Source organism: Balaenoptera musculus, chromosome 1 (genome assembly GCF_009873245.2).
Source record: "Balaenoptera musculus isolate JJ_BM4_2016_0621 chromosome 1, mBalMus1.pri.v3, whole genome shotgun sequence".
NCBI lineage: Eukaryota > Metazoa > Chordata > Mammalia > Artiodactyla > Balaenopteridae > Balaenoptera > Balaenoptera musculus.
In genome coordinates this window covers 75,432,836-75,448,900 of record NC_045785.1, presented here as the reverse complement: position 1 = coordinate 75,448,900, position 16,065 = coordinate 75,432,836, and the positions used below count along the sequence as shown (strand labels likewise).

Here is a 16,065-nt window from a genome sequence, read left to right as displayed (position 1 = left end):
AAATTATAAAACAGCCAAAGAATTTCTTTCCTGAGGCCTCTGGTCTCTCCTTTCTATATTCTCTCCCTCTTGGGTATGAGTTCTTGTCTATTTCAAACAACAGTGTCTCTTTTTCTTTCCATAATTTACCCTTCTTATCAAGCCTGTTTTAGAGAAAGACCTGATAAACATATTTCACTCCCATCAGTAACTGGTTAACAGCTAACTGCAATATAATTCCTCTCAAGGATATTTACATTTCAACACTAAACAGAACCTGAAAGTAATGCAGTGAGTCTTGAGTGTCATTTAGTGAGGCAGGGAAAAATTTGTGGTTGATTAGAAACTTTGATACTCCTCAAATTAATCATATCATACAAGTGGTCACCTACACTACCAATAAAACAGGACAAGACTGGCCAGTATTTCTTGCTAGTGCTTTCTAGTTTGGAAATTCAAATCTTCATAAGAGTTAGTAAAAGCAAAGCACTCTGGAGTTTTTGTTGTAAATGCTAAGTTGTTTGCCATTGGCATTGAAGAGAATTGTTCATCATTAAAGACCATCTGAACAAATGTCACTTCAAAGTTTTTTTCTTGCTTATTCTAGGTGACTTATTAAATTGCTGTAACAAAGAAGTAAATATACCTGTGCATTTAGCTCTTCACAGAACTGTAAATATTAGAGGTGTCTCAAGGTAAATCATTATGTACTTTAAAACATAAGATTAAAAATTTTTCCATAATCGTTCTTTGTTTTTAAGAAAAACATATGGAGAATGCTGTACAGGACTCTTTTCTATTTCTTTAAGCATATTAGTATCAACTTCAGCACTAACCCCATGCTTCCTCCCAGTTCTGGCAGCAAACCACCTTCAAATGTGGTAGCAGGATAGTTAGAATATTTGCTGATTCAGCCCTTAACCTCCCTGGGCTACAGAGATTGCCAAATAGTTGAATTTTGGATGATGTTCTTGGTAAATGGGACCAGTTGTTTACTGTAAAAATGAGCTGAGACCACTAATCACAGAGATACCAGAAGTGGCCAAGCAGTGGGTCCTCTTTTTCCACCATGGTGGTCTTCATTAGAGACAAAGACCAAAGTTTATTTGGAGAGTCTGCTCATAAGTGAAGGTGTGCTTCTAAATGTCCATTTTAGCACTTAAGTGAACTTAACTGGAATGAGGCTGCCTGTGGCCAGCTACGTTAGTTGAGTAGATCTTAGTGCTAATGGATTCCCTTCACTTAAACCAGTTACATCTTTGGTATCTTTTATCAAGTGAGTTTGGTTGAGTAATTTGGTGTTTTTAGTTGTTACTCAAAAAGTAGTGCTGAAAGAAAACATGTGATTAAATCAGTCAATAAAAAATTGTTTCTTGAGTTCCTACAGTGTGCAAGGCTGTGCCTAGTGAACACTGTGGGATATATATAAAAAGAATGTGTTATCCATAATTGGGGGAAATTTACAGCCTGCTTGAGAAAGACAAGATATTTACATATACTGTTAATAATGGTAATGGCATCATGTGAGAATTAAATAAATAGTTATTATAGTTCAGTGTTAGTACAGAGAGTTAACGTAAGATAGAAAGATTAGGGAAGGGGTCTTGGTAAAGATGGATCTTGAATTAGATTGTTGATGAATAAAGGGCAGGAAAAGGGGAGAGCAGTCCAAGCAGGGTAAATCACATGAGCAGAGCTGGACATCTAGGTAATATGCTTGGTGGATTTACAGACAGTGAATAAAACTGGCTAGCTGATGCAGATTTCTTGTGTTGGTTTAGAGTGACAGATAAGGTTATAAAAGTAGATTGGTGCCAAATTGCATAAGGCCTTTGATTCTAAGCTATGTCAGAGGCACAGTATTCAGTAGCTAGGTAGTCAGGCCTAATACCACAGTCGTATTGTGGAAAAAAATATGGAATCTTCCCCTTCATCTCCCAAGTAAACCAGCCAAAGTTTTATTGATTTGCCTGGTTTCTGACCATAACAGTCACAAATTTCTATCCTTTCATACTCAGTAGAAGTGGCAGTCTCTATAACAGTTATCTGAAAGGGGATGGAATCTTCTGCCAACCTAGGATGAATCTTAGTACTATTAGTTACTGTTAATAATAGTACTTAGTACTTTTGTTACAATGAGGTAGACCTGAGGCTGCTCACCAGATTGAGGAGGAAATCTTTCCATCCAGAGGAGAGTTAGCAACAACTAGGGCAACTGTCTTTGAAGATGCTTCCTGTTCCCAGTACTTGGTCTACAGCCATCTTTCCCAGTTCCTCCTTTTAGCAGGCAATAAAGTAGGGGACGATTTATTGCCTGGTTGACTGCACAGTTTGGTCAAATTCACTGCCAATTCCCATTAAGTCTCCTCATATCCTGTTATCATCTGGTGAAGCCCTTATACTTCCTCTTACAGAAAGCTGTGTCTCCATCAGTATCCCGTCCTCATGACCTGAACCATCAGGGACTGTGAAGGATCTGAGATTTTATCCTGTTTGCAAGCCAACAAGTTAGCCTGACAGTTTCAAAGATTCTGGTAGAAGACACAAGACTACTGGGATAGAGACAAACGATAGTTTATTACTCTCAGCAATAGTAGTTTCTGGAGTATCAACATTTCTGCACTGACTCACTGAGCTTCAGTTCTCAGAGGGTGATATAAAGAGAGCTGGATGACCTTTGCATATACAGTGGGTTGCATTTCATAAGAAGAACTTGGAGCTTAGGGAAGCTGAATCTTTTATAATGGACAGCTATAAAAAATAATGGGTTCCAGAAAAAGACATTATTATATGGACAGTAAGTGTTCCTGCCTTTTGCTATGGGGGGAGACACTATCTCTATGTTTACTATACGAAATTCCCTGAAAAGAGACTGGTATGAGAAATGGTAAGTACCTCATTTGCGTAATGTGCAGAAATTCAAGAGACTATGGAGAATTGTCTCCAGCAGCATGTTAAGGTAAATTTTGGAGGTATAAAGATGAGTAAGATACATTCATTTTCCTCCATGAGCTCACATTATATTGGAATACACACATCCATAATTATAATATAGTGCAATAAGTACTAAACAGCCATGTTAACAGAGTTCTGTAGGAATATAAAGGAACAAGCTACTGATTTTGACTAAGAGGAACTATGAAAAGCTTCACAGATCATGATACATTTGAGTTGGTAACAAATTGTATGATGAAGGAACCTCGGGGGTGGGGGTACTTAAGAAAGACTTCTGAGAACCATGGTTGCTTGATCAAAGACGAAGACATAGTAGGGACTTACCAAATGCAAGCAGAGGGCAAGGGCATTCCAGAACAGATATATGAGGAAGCTGGGTGTATTTAGAGAACTGCAGACAGTTCAGTGTTTTAGTCAAGTCTGTTTCCATTAAAAATGACAGAAACCTAGCTCAAACAGTTTTCAGCCAAAAAATCAGGACTGGCGAATGTAGTCAGGAAGTCCAGCAGTGCATGTGCCTAGAGGTTTAGCTAGATATAGGAGCTGGATGAATATAATCAAATTACTCTCATCTTCTAGCCTTACTTATCTCTGTTGGCTTCATTCACAAACATTGTGGAACAGGTGGCTCTTGGCAACTCTAGGCTTATATTGCTCTAAGAGTTAGCAATCTTAGCAAAAAGAAAGCACTCTTCTTTCTGTATAGCTCCAGCAGAAATTCTAAGGTAGGCTCCAGCCAATCTGACTGGGATTGCATGGTCATCTTTAAGTCAATCACAACAGCCATGAAACAGGAATACTGTAATTGGCAGGATTTGGATCACCTAGGGGTGTAGGTGACCCTATACGCCTAAAAACTGGGATGGGGACCAGAAGCACATGCACTGCAAACTGGGGAAGAGAGTAGTTACCCAAAGAGATGGTGAGCAGATAAAAAGGAATGCCCTCTACATTTAACATTTTTGGTGCCCAATATCTGTATATACCCTTCTTCCCACTTACACAGGTTTTAAAATGCCTTTGGTAACATAGTGCATGTGGCTACCCACACAGCTAAAAATACACTCTCCCTTCTCCAAAGAAAGATAACCCGATGTATTGGTCAATTATTGCTTACAACTCCAAGGCCAGGTTCTTTGGGTAAGGTGCATTCTCAGTGAGGCCCAGATACAGGTCTACATCTCAACTAATCAGTATATGATTTTAGAAAGAAAACAAGATAGCCACACTATTCATTCCATTTGGAAAACGAGAGAATGAGAAACAATATAGAGTGGCCCAGGCCCAGAGTTGTGTATTTAGACCAAATGTAGGCGATTGATACATGACAGTTCCTCATAACAATATAAATCAGCTTTTTAAATCACCCAACTTCCCACTCCCTGCCACAAACTTACACACACCGAAATGAGGAGAATCTGAGGTAAAGAGTCTCTGGAATATATCATACATTCTATGAAACCAGGGAATATCTTGATTCTCTAGTATATGTTCAGTACCAAGAACAATGCCTGACACATGGTAACTACGTTTTAAAGGAATGACTAGATATTCTTAAAGATGCTCATAAGAATTCTAAATGAGTCACGTATATAGACAATGAGTACCTAAAATGATATTTATCTAAAGGTAAGTATCAAATCACAGTCATGTTATTATCTCCAGAACATTTTGAAATATGAGTTTCACTGATTTTTATCTGGGGACAAGTTTTCTAAGGTTCTTTACATGGTTGCAAGCTATTGTCTACCAAAAAGCAAGTGGTTATCTAAAACATCCAATACCAATTACCTTTTTGCTTTACAGTTTTATTGAAGTATAATTTACATATAACAAAACTGCCTATAATTAAATTGTACAATTTGATAATTTTAGACATATGTTTAACTTGTGAAACAATCACTGAAATCAAAATAGTGAACTCATCCATCAAACCCCAAAATTTCTTTGTTTACCTTTGTAACCTTTCCTTTCTGTCCTTCATGTTCCCCCTTCCTCAGTCTACTACTGATGTGCTTTTTGTCACTATAGGTTATCCAAACTTAAGTATCAAATAATGGTCAAAATAAATTATTTTAAAATTATAGGTTTAGTAATTTTCTGTAGATTTCAGTAGAATGAAAGTAGGCTTTGCAATTGACTTTGTAGGTTTTTTTGAGTGACTTCAAATATACTGTAAATACTATTTAAGCAAAGTTTTATTTAGGAGAGTGTATGCTATGTCATAAAGGATTTTATTGTCTTTGTGGATTTTCTCTGAGTTTTTAGAATGTTACATATAAACGGAATTTAGAGTTCAGCTGTGCTATATTTGCTGCTTAAATATATAGAATTACAAAAGGGAAAATATATAAATAGCGATAATCATTTGCAAATATTTTTAACAGTATCATAATGAAAAAAATCTGGTTTTGATGGCTTTTTAGACCTAAAACAGCAAAAGAGAATGAAAGTGAGCCAGATACTTAGATGAATTCTCTATTCTGCATTTATTTTTCCAGAAGCTCATATTTTCTATTTGTGGTTTTTTCAGAAGACAGAACAGTTCCTTAATTTGCAGTTGCACACTGCCCTGTGCTAAAGTTTAGTTTCTATAGTTTACTGGGAAAGTGAATTTATTATTTTTGTCCTTTCAAATATTTTTTTGGCATTAACTTTTGGATAGATTATTCTCACTCAGAAAATGTCATTTAAATCTTCTTTTATTACTTTCCTACTTGGACTCAGTATATTCCCGACATGGCATGTACTTCCACAAATGCTAAAGAACAAAATCTTATGATTGTTTTTTGGATCCATGTCTCAAACTAAATTCTCTCCTTACAGAACCTCTCTCCCTCTGGATGCGTTCATTCTTGTTTGCATATGGAAAATTTCAATCCTATCTATAGAAGCTATACTAGTTGGTTATTTTTTGTTGGGGTGGAGTTGTTTGCTTTTTCAGACAAAGGGTAACTTTTGAAATTGCGTAATTGAAAATATAATTATTCAAATAGAATTTGTTTTTAAGTTGTTCATCAATTCAGGCCATCAAATGTTTGTTGAATGTACTGTATGCCCAGCACCAGACGAGGCTTTGCATAACTTTGCCCTTTAGGAATTCATAATTTTTATGTTGCCCTATCTTAAATCGTTTATTAATTTTATCTTTTCTCAATATGACTATTTTTCAAAGGAATATATTCATCTCTACTTTGTTCAGACTTATAAACTACTCAGAAGATAAATTTAAGCCAAACCATATTGAGTTCTTGTGTATTTAATGCACAGTGTATATAAAAATCAATGAAAAAACTTGAAATTTTTCCTGATAGTTAAATGACCTAAATGTCACTCTTATCTATAATAACAGAGTATTTAAAGCTATATTATAAAATATCAGAAAAACTTAAATTTCCCCAAATATGTACTTTATTTTTAACCTATTATAATTGAACGTGCTATTACCTCCAAAATAATACAAATTCTGAACTTCACTGATTTCATCTGGGGCCAAGTTCAATGAACAAATTCTACTTTCTCTCTAATGGTCTTCAAATCATTACAAACTGTTGCCTACCAAAAAACAAATGATTATCTAAAACACCCAATACCAATTAACTTATTTTTGTATAGTTTTGTACAGGTATAATTGAGGTATATTATAATATAATAAGCTGTATATTTTAAATTGTATAATTTCATAATTTTTCATGTATGTATAACCTGTGAAACCATCACCAAGATCAAGATATAAAAGGTATTTGTCAAACTCAACATTTGTTCATTTTTTGTAATCCCTCATTTTGTTTTTCTGCCCCCACCCTTCCCAGGTTACCACTGATCTGCTTTTTGTCACTTTAGATTAATTTGCATTTTTCTAAAGTTTTATGTAAATGAACTCATATAGTATATACTCTTTTTTGATCTGGCTTCTTTTACTTAGCATAATGCATTTGAGATTCATCCAGTTTGCCACATCCAGGTTGTTACATCTTACCAATATACCATAATTAGTTTATTCATTGGATTTATTTATTTGTGGATTATTTATCTGTTTACCATTTTTTAACTGGAAGGACTATATATTTCAAAATAAAACAGACTTACCATTCCTATTAAAGAAGTACTAATGTGCTCAATGTATACCATAGAGCATCACATATTTATTCTGTTAGGAGCCTCTAGCTTCCAGACTTCTGACAGCTGCCAGAATAAGAATGACAATATTTTAGTTTTATGATTTCTTATGAAACTAATGGAATCTGCTAGTGCTTTCGTTCCCAGGTTTTGCTTTAAAAATGCATGTGAACTAGGCTCAGCCTTTAGTGATTAGAGAATAATAAAACGTTTTTACTGGAAAGGATACTGAATCACTCTTCTCAGTGCAGTAAACAAATATTAGCAGTCCAAAAATAGAAGACACATTTTTACTTATTATTTTTAAAGCTACTTGAGTTTTCTGCTTCTTGATAAAAATTGGTGATTAAACTATTTCTATTAAGAAGGCACCACATGCAAGATACAAAATCAATATACAAAAAAAGTCAGTTGTTTCTATACACTAATAATGAACTATCAGAAAGAGAACTTAAGAAAACAACCCCATTTATAATTGCATCAAAAAAAAACAAAACCCTTAGGAATAAATTTAACCAAGGAGGTGAAAAACCTGTATGTTGAGAACTGTAAGACATTGATGAAAGAAACTGAAGGAGACACAAATAACTGGAAAGATATTCCATGTTCATGGATTGGAAGAATTAATATTGTTAAAATGTCCATACTACCCAAAGCAATCTACAGATTCAGTGCAATCCCTACCACAACTCCAATGGCATTTTTCACAAAAATGGAACAAGCGATCCTAAAATTCATATGGAATCACAAATGACCCCAAATAGCAGAAGCAACCTTGAGAACGAAGAACAAAGCTGGAGGCATCGCACTTCCTAGTTTCAAACTATATTACAAAGCTCTAGTAATCAAAACAGTATGATATTGCCATAAAAACAGACACATAGATTACTGGAACAGAAGAGAAAGGAAAAAATGACCAGAAATAAACCCATCCACATGTGGTCAGTTGATCTATGACAGAGGAGCCAAGAATATACAGTGATGGAAAGGTCAGTCTCTTCAATAATGGTTTGGAAATATTGGACAGCCACATGCAAAAAAAAAATGAAACTTGACCCCCTATCTTACACTATACACAAAAAATAACTCAAAATGGATTAAAAACTTGAACGTAATACCTGAAACCATAAAACTCATAGAAGACAACATAGGCAGAAAGCTCCGTGACATCGGTCTTGGTGATGACTTTTTTGGATTTGACACCAAAAACACAGGCAACAAAAGCTAAAATAAACAAGTAGGACTACATCAAACTAAAAAGGTCCTGCATAGCAAAGGAAACCATCAACAAAGTGAAAAAGCAGACTATCAAATGGGAGAAAATATTTGCAAATTACATATCTGATAAGGGGTTAATATACAGAATATATAAAGAACTCATACAACTCAATAGCAAAAAAGAATCTAAGTATTATTCAGCCTTAAAGAAAGGAAATCCTACCATTTGTAATAACCTGGATGCACCATGAAGGCATTATGGTAAGTGAAATAAGACAGAGAAAGACAAATGCTATGTGATCTCACTTTTATGTAGAATCTAAATGAAAACAAACACAAAAAAACCTCATAGATACAGAGAACAGATTGGTGGTTGCAGGAGGCAGGGGTCAGGTGGGGAAGGTGGGTGAAGTGGGTAAAAGGGGTCAAAGGTGCAGACTTCCAGTTACAAATAAGTCATGGGGAGGTAATGCACAGCATGGTGACATAGTTAATAACACTGTATTGTACATTTGAAAGTTTCTAAGAGAGCAGATCTTAAAAGTTATCATCACACACACACAAAATTACAACTAAGCATGGTGATGGACATTAACTAGATTTCTTTCTCTCTATACATATACATGTGTTTTATACCTGAAACTAATATGTTTTATGTCAATTATATCTCAACTTTTAAAACAAGCACCGCAAGTCAGACTGCTCATCCTTTTCCTCACTAAGGTGTTATATTTTCAGTTGTGATGTGGCAACTTAGATAGTGAAGCACATTGTGGGAGAAACCATTTTGACTTTTCAGTGTTTACTAAAGTATTTTAGATGAAAAAAAAAAATTGAAACATTTTATCAGATTTTTGTTTTAAATTTTTTTTCCGTATAGTTTCATGCCAATGTAGTTTTCTAATGAAAGTTATAGACTCTGAATGGTGTATTTTTAAATCTTCCAATCTCTGAGCTCTCTGAAATTTTGCTACTTGGCAAGGATGGCCACGTCCTGTCATTTGATTTACATTTTCAACAATGAATTAGAGAGTTAAAAAAAATTATTTTATAAACATAGGTTATCATTAAAATTCAGTTGACCCAGTTAACTCTGATTTTTATATTTTAAATTTATTATTTAAAAGGTAAGATCTTTACTTGGTGATAACCCAGGTACGGAATTTTTTAAATAATAAAAATATTCCCACTAGCTATCTGTTTTATACATGGCAGTGCACATACATCAATCCCAGTCTCCCAATTCATCCCACCCCCCACTGTGTCCACACGTCCGTTCTCTACATCTGGGTCTCTATTCCTGCCCTGCAAATAGGTTCATCTGTACCATTTTCCTAAATTCCACGTATCTGTGTTAATATACGATATTTGTTTTTCTCTTTCTGACTTAACTTCACCCTTTATGACAGACTCTAGGTCCACTGCCATGTGTAAAACGGATAGCTAGTGGGAACCTGCTGTATAGTGCAGGGAGCTCAGCTTGGTGCTCTGTGGTGACCTAGAGGGGTGGGATTGTGGGTGGAGGGTGGGAGGGAGGTCCAAGAGGGAGGGGATATATGTATACATGTAGCTGATGCACTTCGTTGTGAAGCAGAAATGAACACAACATTGTAAAGCAACTATACCCCAATTTAAAAAAACAGTTTATTTAAAAAAATATATTCTCTGGCCAAGTTTCAAAGGTATCCTATTTGAGGAGATTTTTTCCCTCCTTTTAATGACTATACTGATGTGCTTCTGAACTTTTAAATAAAGTTTTAATTTTAAAATATTCAACTTACATGGCTATAATATAAGAACAGATTTGCTGACATCTTTTGTCTCTTATTCCCTGGTCTTTGGTACTTTTTGTCTTTTAAATATTCCTTTACTATAATTTTAATGAGTAAGAAGGAGCAGATATTCATGCATATATACTCAATAGTTCATGTTTATCCAGAAGTTACCTCATAACTTTTTTCTTACTGTTTATTGAAAATAAAGCACAGACACTAAAAACTATGTAAAACAAATGTATATCACAAACAGTTATAAGACAAACACTCTTATAACTACCACACAGGTCAGGAATAGAACTGCCAGTTATCCCCAGAAACTTTTATGGATCCCAACCCAGGCACAAGCCTATCTCTCCTCCAAAAAGTAAGCAGTTCCTCATTTTTCTTTTATGGTTTATCACTTGGGTGTACATCTTTTAAAACTGTAGCTTAGTCTTGTTTGTTTTACTCTTGTGTCTTTCAGTGTACAAGTTCTCCTTCCATTGCCTTTTCCCCACTTTATAATTTAGTTGTTGAAGATCCCCAGCCATTTAACCTGTAGAGATTCCCACAGCCTGGATTTTGCTGATTATAGTCTCATGGTGTAGTTAAACATGTTTCTCCCTCCTCTGTATTTCCTGCAAATTGGTAGCCACATATAGAGGCCTAGCCAAGGTCAGTTTCGCTTGTTTGTTTTTGGCAAGACAATGGGTGATACTGTGTTCTTTCATCAGGAAGCACAAAATGTCTATCATCATTCTGTGATGTTAACAGTTGTGATTCCTCAACTCCCTACATACATTAGATCATTTAGGGGATTGCAAAATGGAGATATTCTTGTTCTTTCATTTCTTTTTCATTTATTGGCTGGAATACATCCCCTAATCTACTATTTGGTTAGTTGTGTTATGGTATGTATAGAAAAGGTGGAATAAATGCTTGATTCTTCACCTTTGTTTACCAGTTTTGGAAATAATGAGTTGGCTCTCTTTCATCTGCTAAATGTGAATAATTTTTTGTTGTTGTATCATTTTGAACTACTGAATTTAATCATATTTGACCTGTTGCAATCCATTGCAATTTTTGTCCTTACTGAAGTTCATATTGTCCCATTTCTGGCTGGTGAGATCCTCTTCAAGCTCCCAGAGTTCTTTTAACGTGACTCCAGGTTTGATACCTTTTACAGCTTGCTTTCTAGTATGACAAGGTATTCCAGGCTCAGCTGGAGAATGGACAGGAATTATGAATTTATCCATGAGGATGCTGTGAACCAGTGGTTGTAAACTGGTACTGAGGGGCCAAAAGTAGCCACCAGCCATGTTGTCCCTTTTTATTGTCAAAAGAAACAAACAAATCATTATTCAAGAACAAAAAAATCAATTTTTTTAGCATTTACTATATGCCACGTGTTGTACTAGTTTCTGGGAATATGGTGGTTAATAAGAGATAAAGCTGCCCTTAGGGAATTTACAATCTGATGAGGAAAACAATACAAGCCAAAACACTATCAAGTAAACTTGCAGGACCCTAGGATGGTGTGAGTCTTAGAAGGGTCCTAACTCAGGGTATTGGAGGTCAAAGAAAGATTTGCAAGTAATATATTATTTAATCTCCTATTTAAAACTTAAGTGTTCCAGGTGAAGAAAGATAAGGGAAAATTACTCAAGACAGAGAAGGTATAGATGAACCTGATTTCCTTTAGTTAGAAAAGCCATCAGCATGTCTGTATTAAACATATTCTGTTCCAGAACTTCCAGATATCTGATCCTGTGTCCAGTCTTTCTGTTACCACTGCCTTTTCTCTTGCCAGAAACGACCACAAGTAATATTTTTCTCCACAGAATCCAAGTTTTAAATTGGAGTCATTTCTGTCCTAATCCAGACTGGATAAGTTGGTATCACTTACTGTTGATTTTTTCTTTTTTTCCAAGATGAGTTTTCCAGAATCAACCTTGCTATTCCATCTTACTTGTTGGCATTTTAATTACCATAATATTTACCCCTCCAATGAACTGTCTTTTCTAGCTGACATTCATACTTAATTGCAGCCTTCTTTACTTTTAAAGATATGATTCTTGTACTTGTCCTACTTTTTATTCCTTTGTCCATGTCAGAAGGAAACACTGAAACAGCTTATCTGTGACAAAATACAAGGAAAACTATAATTATTAGCTTATTATCAATATTGAAACTGATTATGATGAATTTCATTCTAATGTATTATTTCAGTAAGAATATCGATCTAACCATTTTGGAGCAACACTGTTGGCCTTTTCTCAGCACAGATTTTTTTGACACTTTGGTCCATTTCTATTTCTTGAGAAAACTGTTTTAGACTGCTAAAGTATAATTTCTGAAAAGGTAAAATTATGATTTTCAGGCAAATATGAAATAAACATGGGTTAAAGATTTTATCCAGTTTGTTAATTAATGATGGAACCAGTAAGATGTTAATACAAATTCAAAGAACATTGAGGTATTTATAGACAATTGAATATGGGAATGTTAGAGTAAGATAGTTGAGTTCGATACAAAACTGATTAGTATCCTGTATGTTAAGCTATATAACCTTTGAGGTTATTGTTTTTTTTCACCAAACAGAAGAATTAGCATATAGTTAGTTAGTAAACAGTGAGTCTAACAAAGTACATTCCCCTAATCCTTGGTTGGCTCTGTGTCCCATATGACACTGGAAAGACCTGTTACATATTTTTTTGCCTTTTTTTCAAGTTGTGAATGATTTTGAATAAGATTTCAAAAATCTCTTAGACTGGATTAGAGAATTTTCTTTGGGTCTGAGGATTGTTCATGAATAACTGATGAAGTAAGCTCTGTTTTAGTATACTTAGTAAGTTTTGTATTCCAATGTCAGACAACTGCCTAATGATTAATCTTTAATATTGAAGTTTTGAGGAGAATAAATCATTTTTATTGGACATCAAAGAAAGACAAAGGGAATTTTTATATGCTTAATAGATTTAAAGTAATTTGCTATGGAATAAACTCTCTATATTTTTATGTTCCCTAGGGTTTTCCTGGAGATATTGGGATTCCTGGACAAAATGGCCCTGAAGGATCAAAGGTAAGGAAAAAAAAGAAAAAGAAAAACAGAAGAAGAAAAAAGTATGGTATCTATAGTTTTCTAATGTCAAATCTCGATGAATGGGTAAAAAAATATTTTAGAAATATCAGAACATTTCTGGATATTTTTGAGCTGACTCAGTGCATTTAAAAAACCTTGTACAGCTTGTTTTGAGATAATCAGGAAGTAGTTTGCGTGTCTGGTTGTTCTTTTGGTATCATTTGTTTAATAGGAGTGTGTTTATACAGCCTCTTGGGTTCAGGTCATTGAAAATGATTTTCCTGGTTTGGTCTAGACTTAGATTAGGGTGACAGTATTTGCAAAGCACATAAATAACTGAAAAAATGATTTCTTATAAGAGGTGAAAAAAATTAAAAAACCCAAAAAACTATAGCCTACACTAAATGGATGAGAGTTCTCTGACCACTAAAACCCTTTAGGGCCTATTAAATATCCACTGATTAAAATAAAAGAAAGCCTATGGTGTTCTGGAATTTATACATAGCACAAACTACCTGCAGAAACCTAATCATTTGTAACTTCCTTTACTGTTGTTGTGTATGTATACTAGAAATTATCCATAGAAAACCTTTAAATACCAAGCTTTGCCAAGCAGGCTGACATAGCATGAGCATTGCAAACAAATAAAGTATGTGAATAGACACAGAACAATGAAATAGCCTGAAGTTTGGAGAACTGGCAGGTTATGAAGTATAGCTGCTGTGGAAGGTTATTAGTGTGAGTAGAGAGGAAGTGTTAGGGGATGAAGCTGGAAAGGATATTAATATAGCTATATTTGTTAGTGTACTATAGTGTCAAGTACTACAGTACTGTAGTAAATGTTTTACAGATATCTCATTTAATCTTCACACAGCTTTATGAGGTAGATTTTATCCCCATTTTATAGATAGTTAAGTTATTCCCTCACAGTCACATAACTATCAGGTGACTTAGTCAGGATTCTAAACCAGACATGATTTCAAAGTCTGAGCTCTTAACCACTTAGTTTGGGGATTAAATTGTGGGGAGGTTTAAGACCATGTTGAAGAGTTTCTACTTCTACCATGGGCATCATGGAGTAATCAAAGATTTTTAAGTAGTAAAGTGTCCTAGGTGATTTTTTTTAAAAAAGATACCTCTTATGTCAGCATGGAGGATGGTTTAACAAGAGAAAAAATGAAGGCAAAGAGATGAGCTAGAAAAAGCTAGAAAAGAAGTTATAAAGATCTGAAGTGAAACAGAACATTCATTCAATCAACAAATACTTACTGGCTGCCTCTTATGTGACAGCCATTGTGCTAGACCCTAGGGCTACAAAGATGAAAAGTCCTGCTCCCTACTTTCAAGAAACTTACAATCTAGAGAAATATATGCAGGAAATCCTTTATAATAACCATGTGAATAACATATAATATGTGATACTGTGTGAGTATAGGGTTAGGGGACTCAGATTACATTTTGTAGAGAAGGTAGCACTTGAGCTGACATGATGAATGAGTCGGAATTTGGAGACAGACAAATAAGATATATGGCATTCAGGAAAAGGAAACTTGTGAGAGGATGAAGGTGCAGTATTTGGAACACATTTGTACTAAAAATTATTCATTCTTTATGTGAAATTCAAATCTAACTGGGCATCCTGTGTGTTATCTGAAAACACTACTGGCCACCTAACAGCTCTCCCTGTACATATTCAGCCGTATTTCCCCCTCCCTTTCTGTCTCCACAGAAAAGGTATTCCTCCCCCTCCCCAGTATTCAAGTTTCACATATGTTTTGTATCAGACCCTCTCCTGACTCCTGAATGACCTCATGCCATCAATTATCACCTTTATCCTGATCTCTCCTTTGACTCAAAATTTCCTATCTTTGCCCTTGAAACCATTTTCACTGCCAATGTTTTAGTTTAGGCCCTATTTATTCTTCACCAGGATTAGTGTAATAGCCCTCTAATTGTTCTTCTTGCCACCATTCTGGCATTTCTTCAAATCTACATCCAAACTACTGATGTAATAATGTTTGTAAAGTATAGATTTCATCATGTCATTCTTGTACTTAAATTCTTCAGTATCTCCGTAGCTTCCAGGTTAAGGATTATAATTCTTTACTTTTTACACAAGGTTCTTTATGACCTACTCTCTCTCTCTAACTCTGTTGTCACCTAGTCACATCTCCCATTGCTCTTCCAAAAGCGTTACTCCAGGTAGACTATTTAGAGTACCAAACCATGCCATACTTGTTCAAATCTCACAGCTTCCTACATGCTGTTTTTTTATCTGGATCTGTGCCCTACTTATCTAGCTAACACCTACACATCACATGCCACATTGTCCAGGAAGCTTTTCCTGTTCCTCTCAAATCTAATTGAGATGTCTCTTCTCTGTATTCCTAAAAAAAAATCTATCAAGCACTTATCTTCATATAACTGCTGATTTGCTTATCTCTCTATTAGACTATAAGCTTTTTGAGAAAGACACTAATTGGTTTTATACATATCACAATAACCATGATAATATCCATAGCACATAATAGGAACATAATAGATATTGGCTAAGTGGATGATTGATTGAATGACTATTTAAAAACTAATTCAGAAATAAAAACAATACAACTTGGTAACTGATTAAATGAAGGTGATGGGAGAAAGAGAAGTCAAAGATAAAACTGGGACTATGACTTGGGTTACTGATGTCATTGACTTAACTAAGGAACTCAGAAGGAGGAGCAGGTTTGGAAGATGGGGAAGACAAGAAATTTGATTCTGGGTATATTTAGCTTGCGGTATCTGGTTGACGTCGAGACAGAAATAATCAATATCTAGTAGTAAACCAAATCCCAAAGTAGAAATAGTAGCATGAACGGACATTGAGAGAGAGAGGTAATATAGAGAATTGAGTTGAGAATTTCTCATATGTAATTTAGCCCCTTACCTGCTGTATACTTAGGAACCTGAACT

At 34.9% G+C, this 16,065-nt stretch overlaps 1 protein-coding gene across 6 annotated transcripts in view; it reads left to right on the top strand.

The window, feature by feature from the left end:
• The window catches only part of COL24A1 (collagen type XXIV alpha 1 chain), a 389,657-nt gene that overhangs the window by 140,268 nt on the left and 233,324 nt on the right, over positions 1-16,065 (top strand). For all 6 annotated transcript variants that reach the window (XM_036826641.1, XM_036826634.1, XM_036826651.1 and 3 more), the window contains one exon: positions 13,057-13,110. In XM_036826641.1, the coding sequence (XP_036682536.1) occupies positions 13,057-13,110 (54 nt within the window). The remainder of the gene's footprint in view (positions 1-13,056; positions 13,111-16,065) is intronic.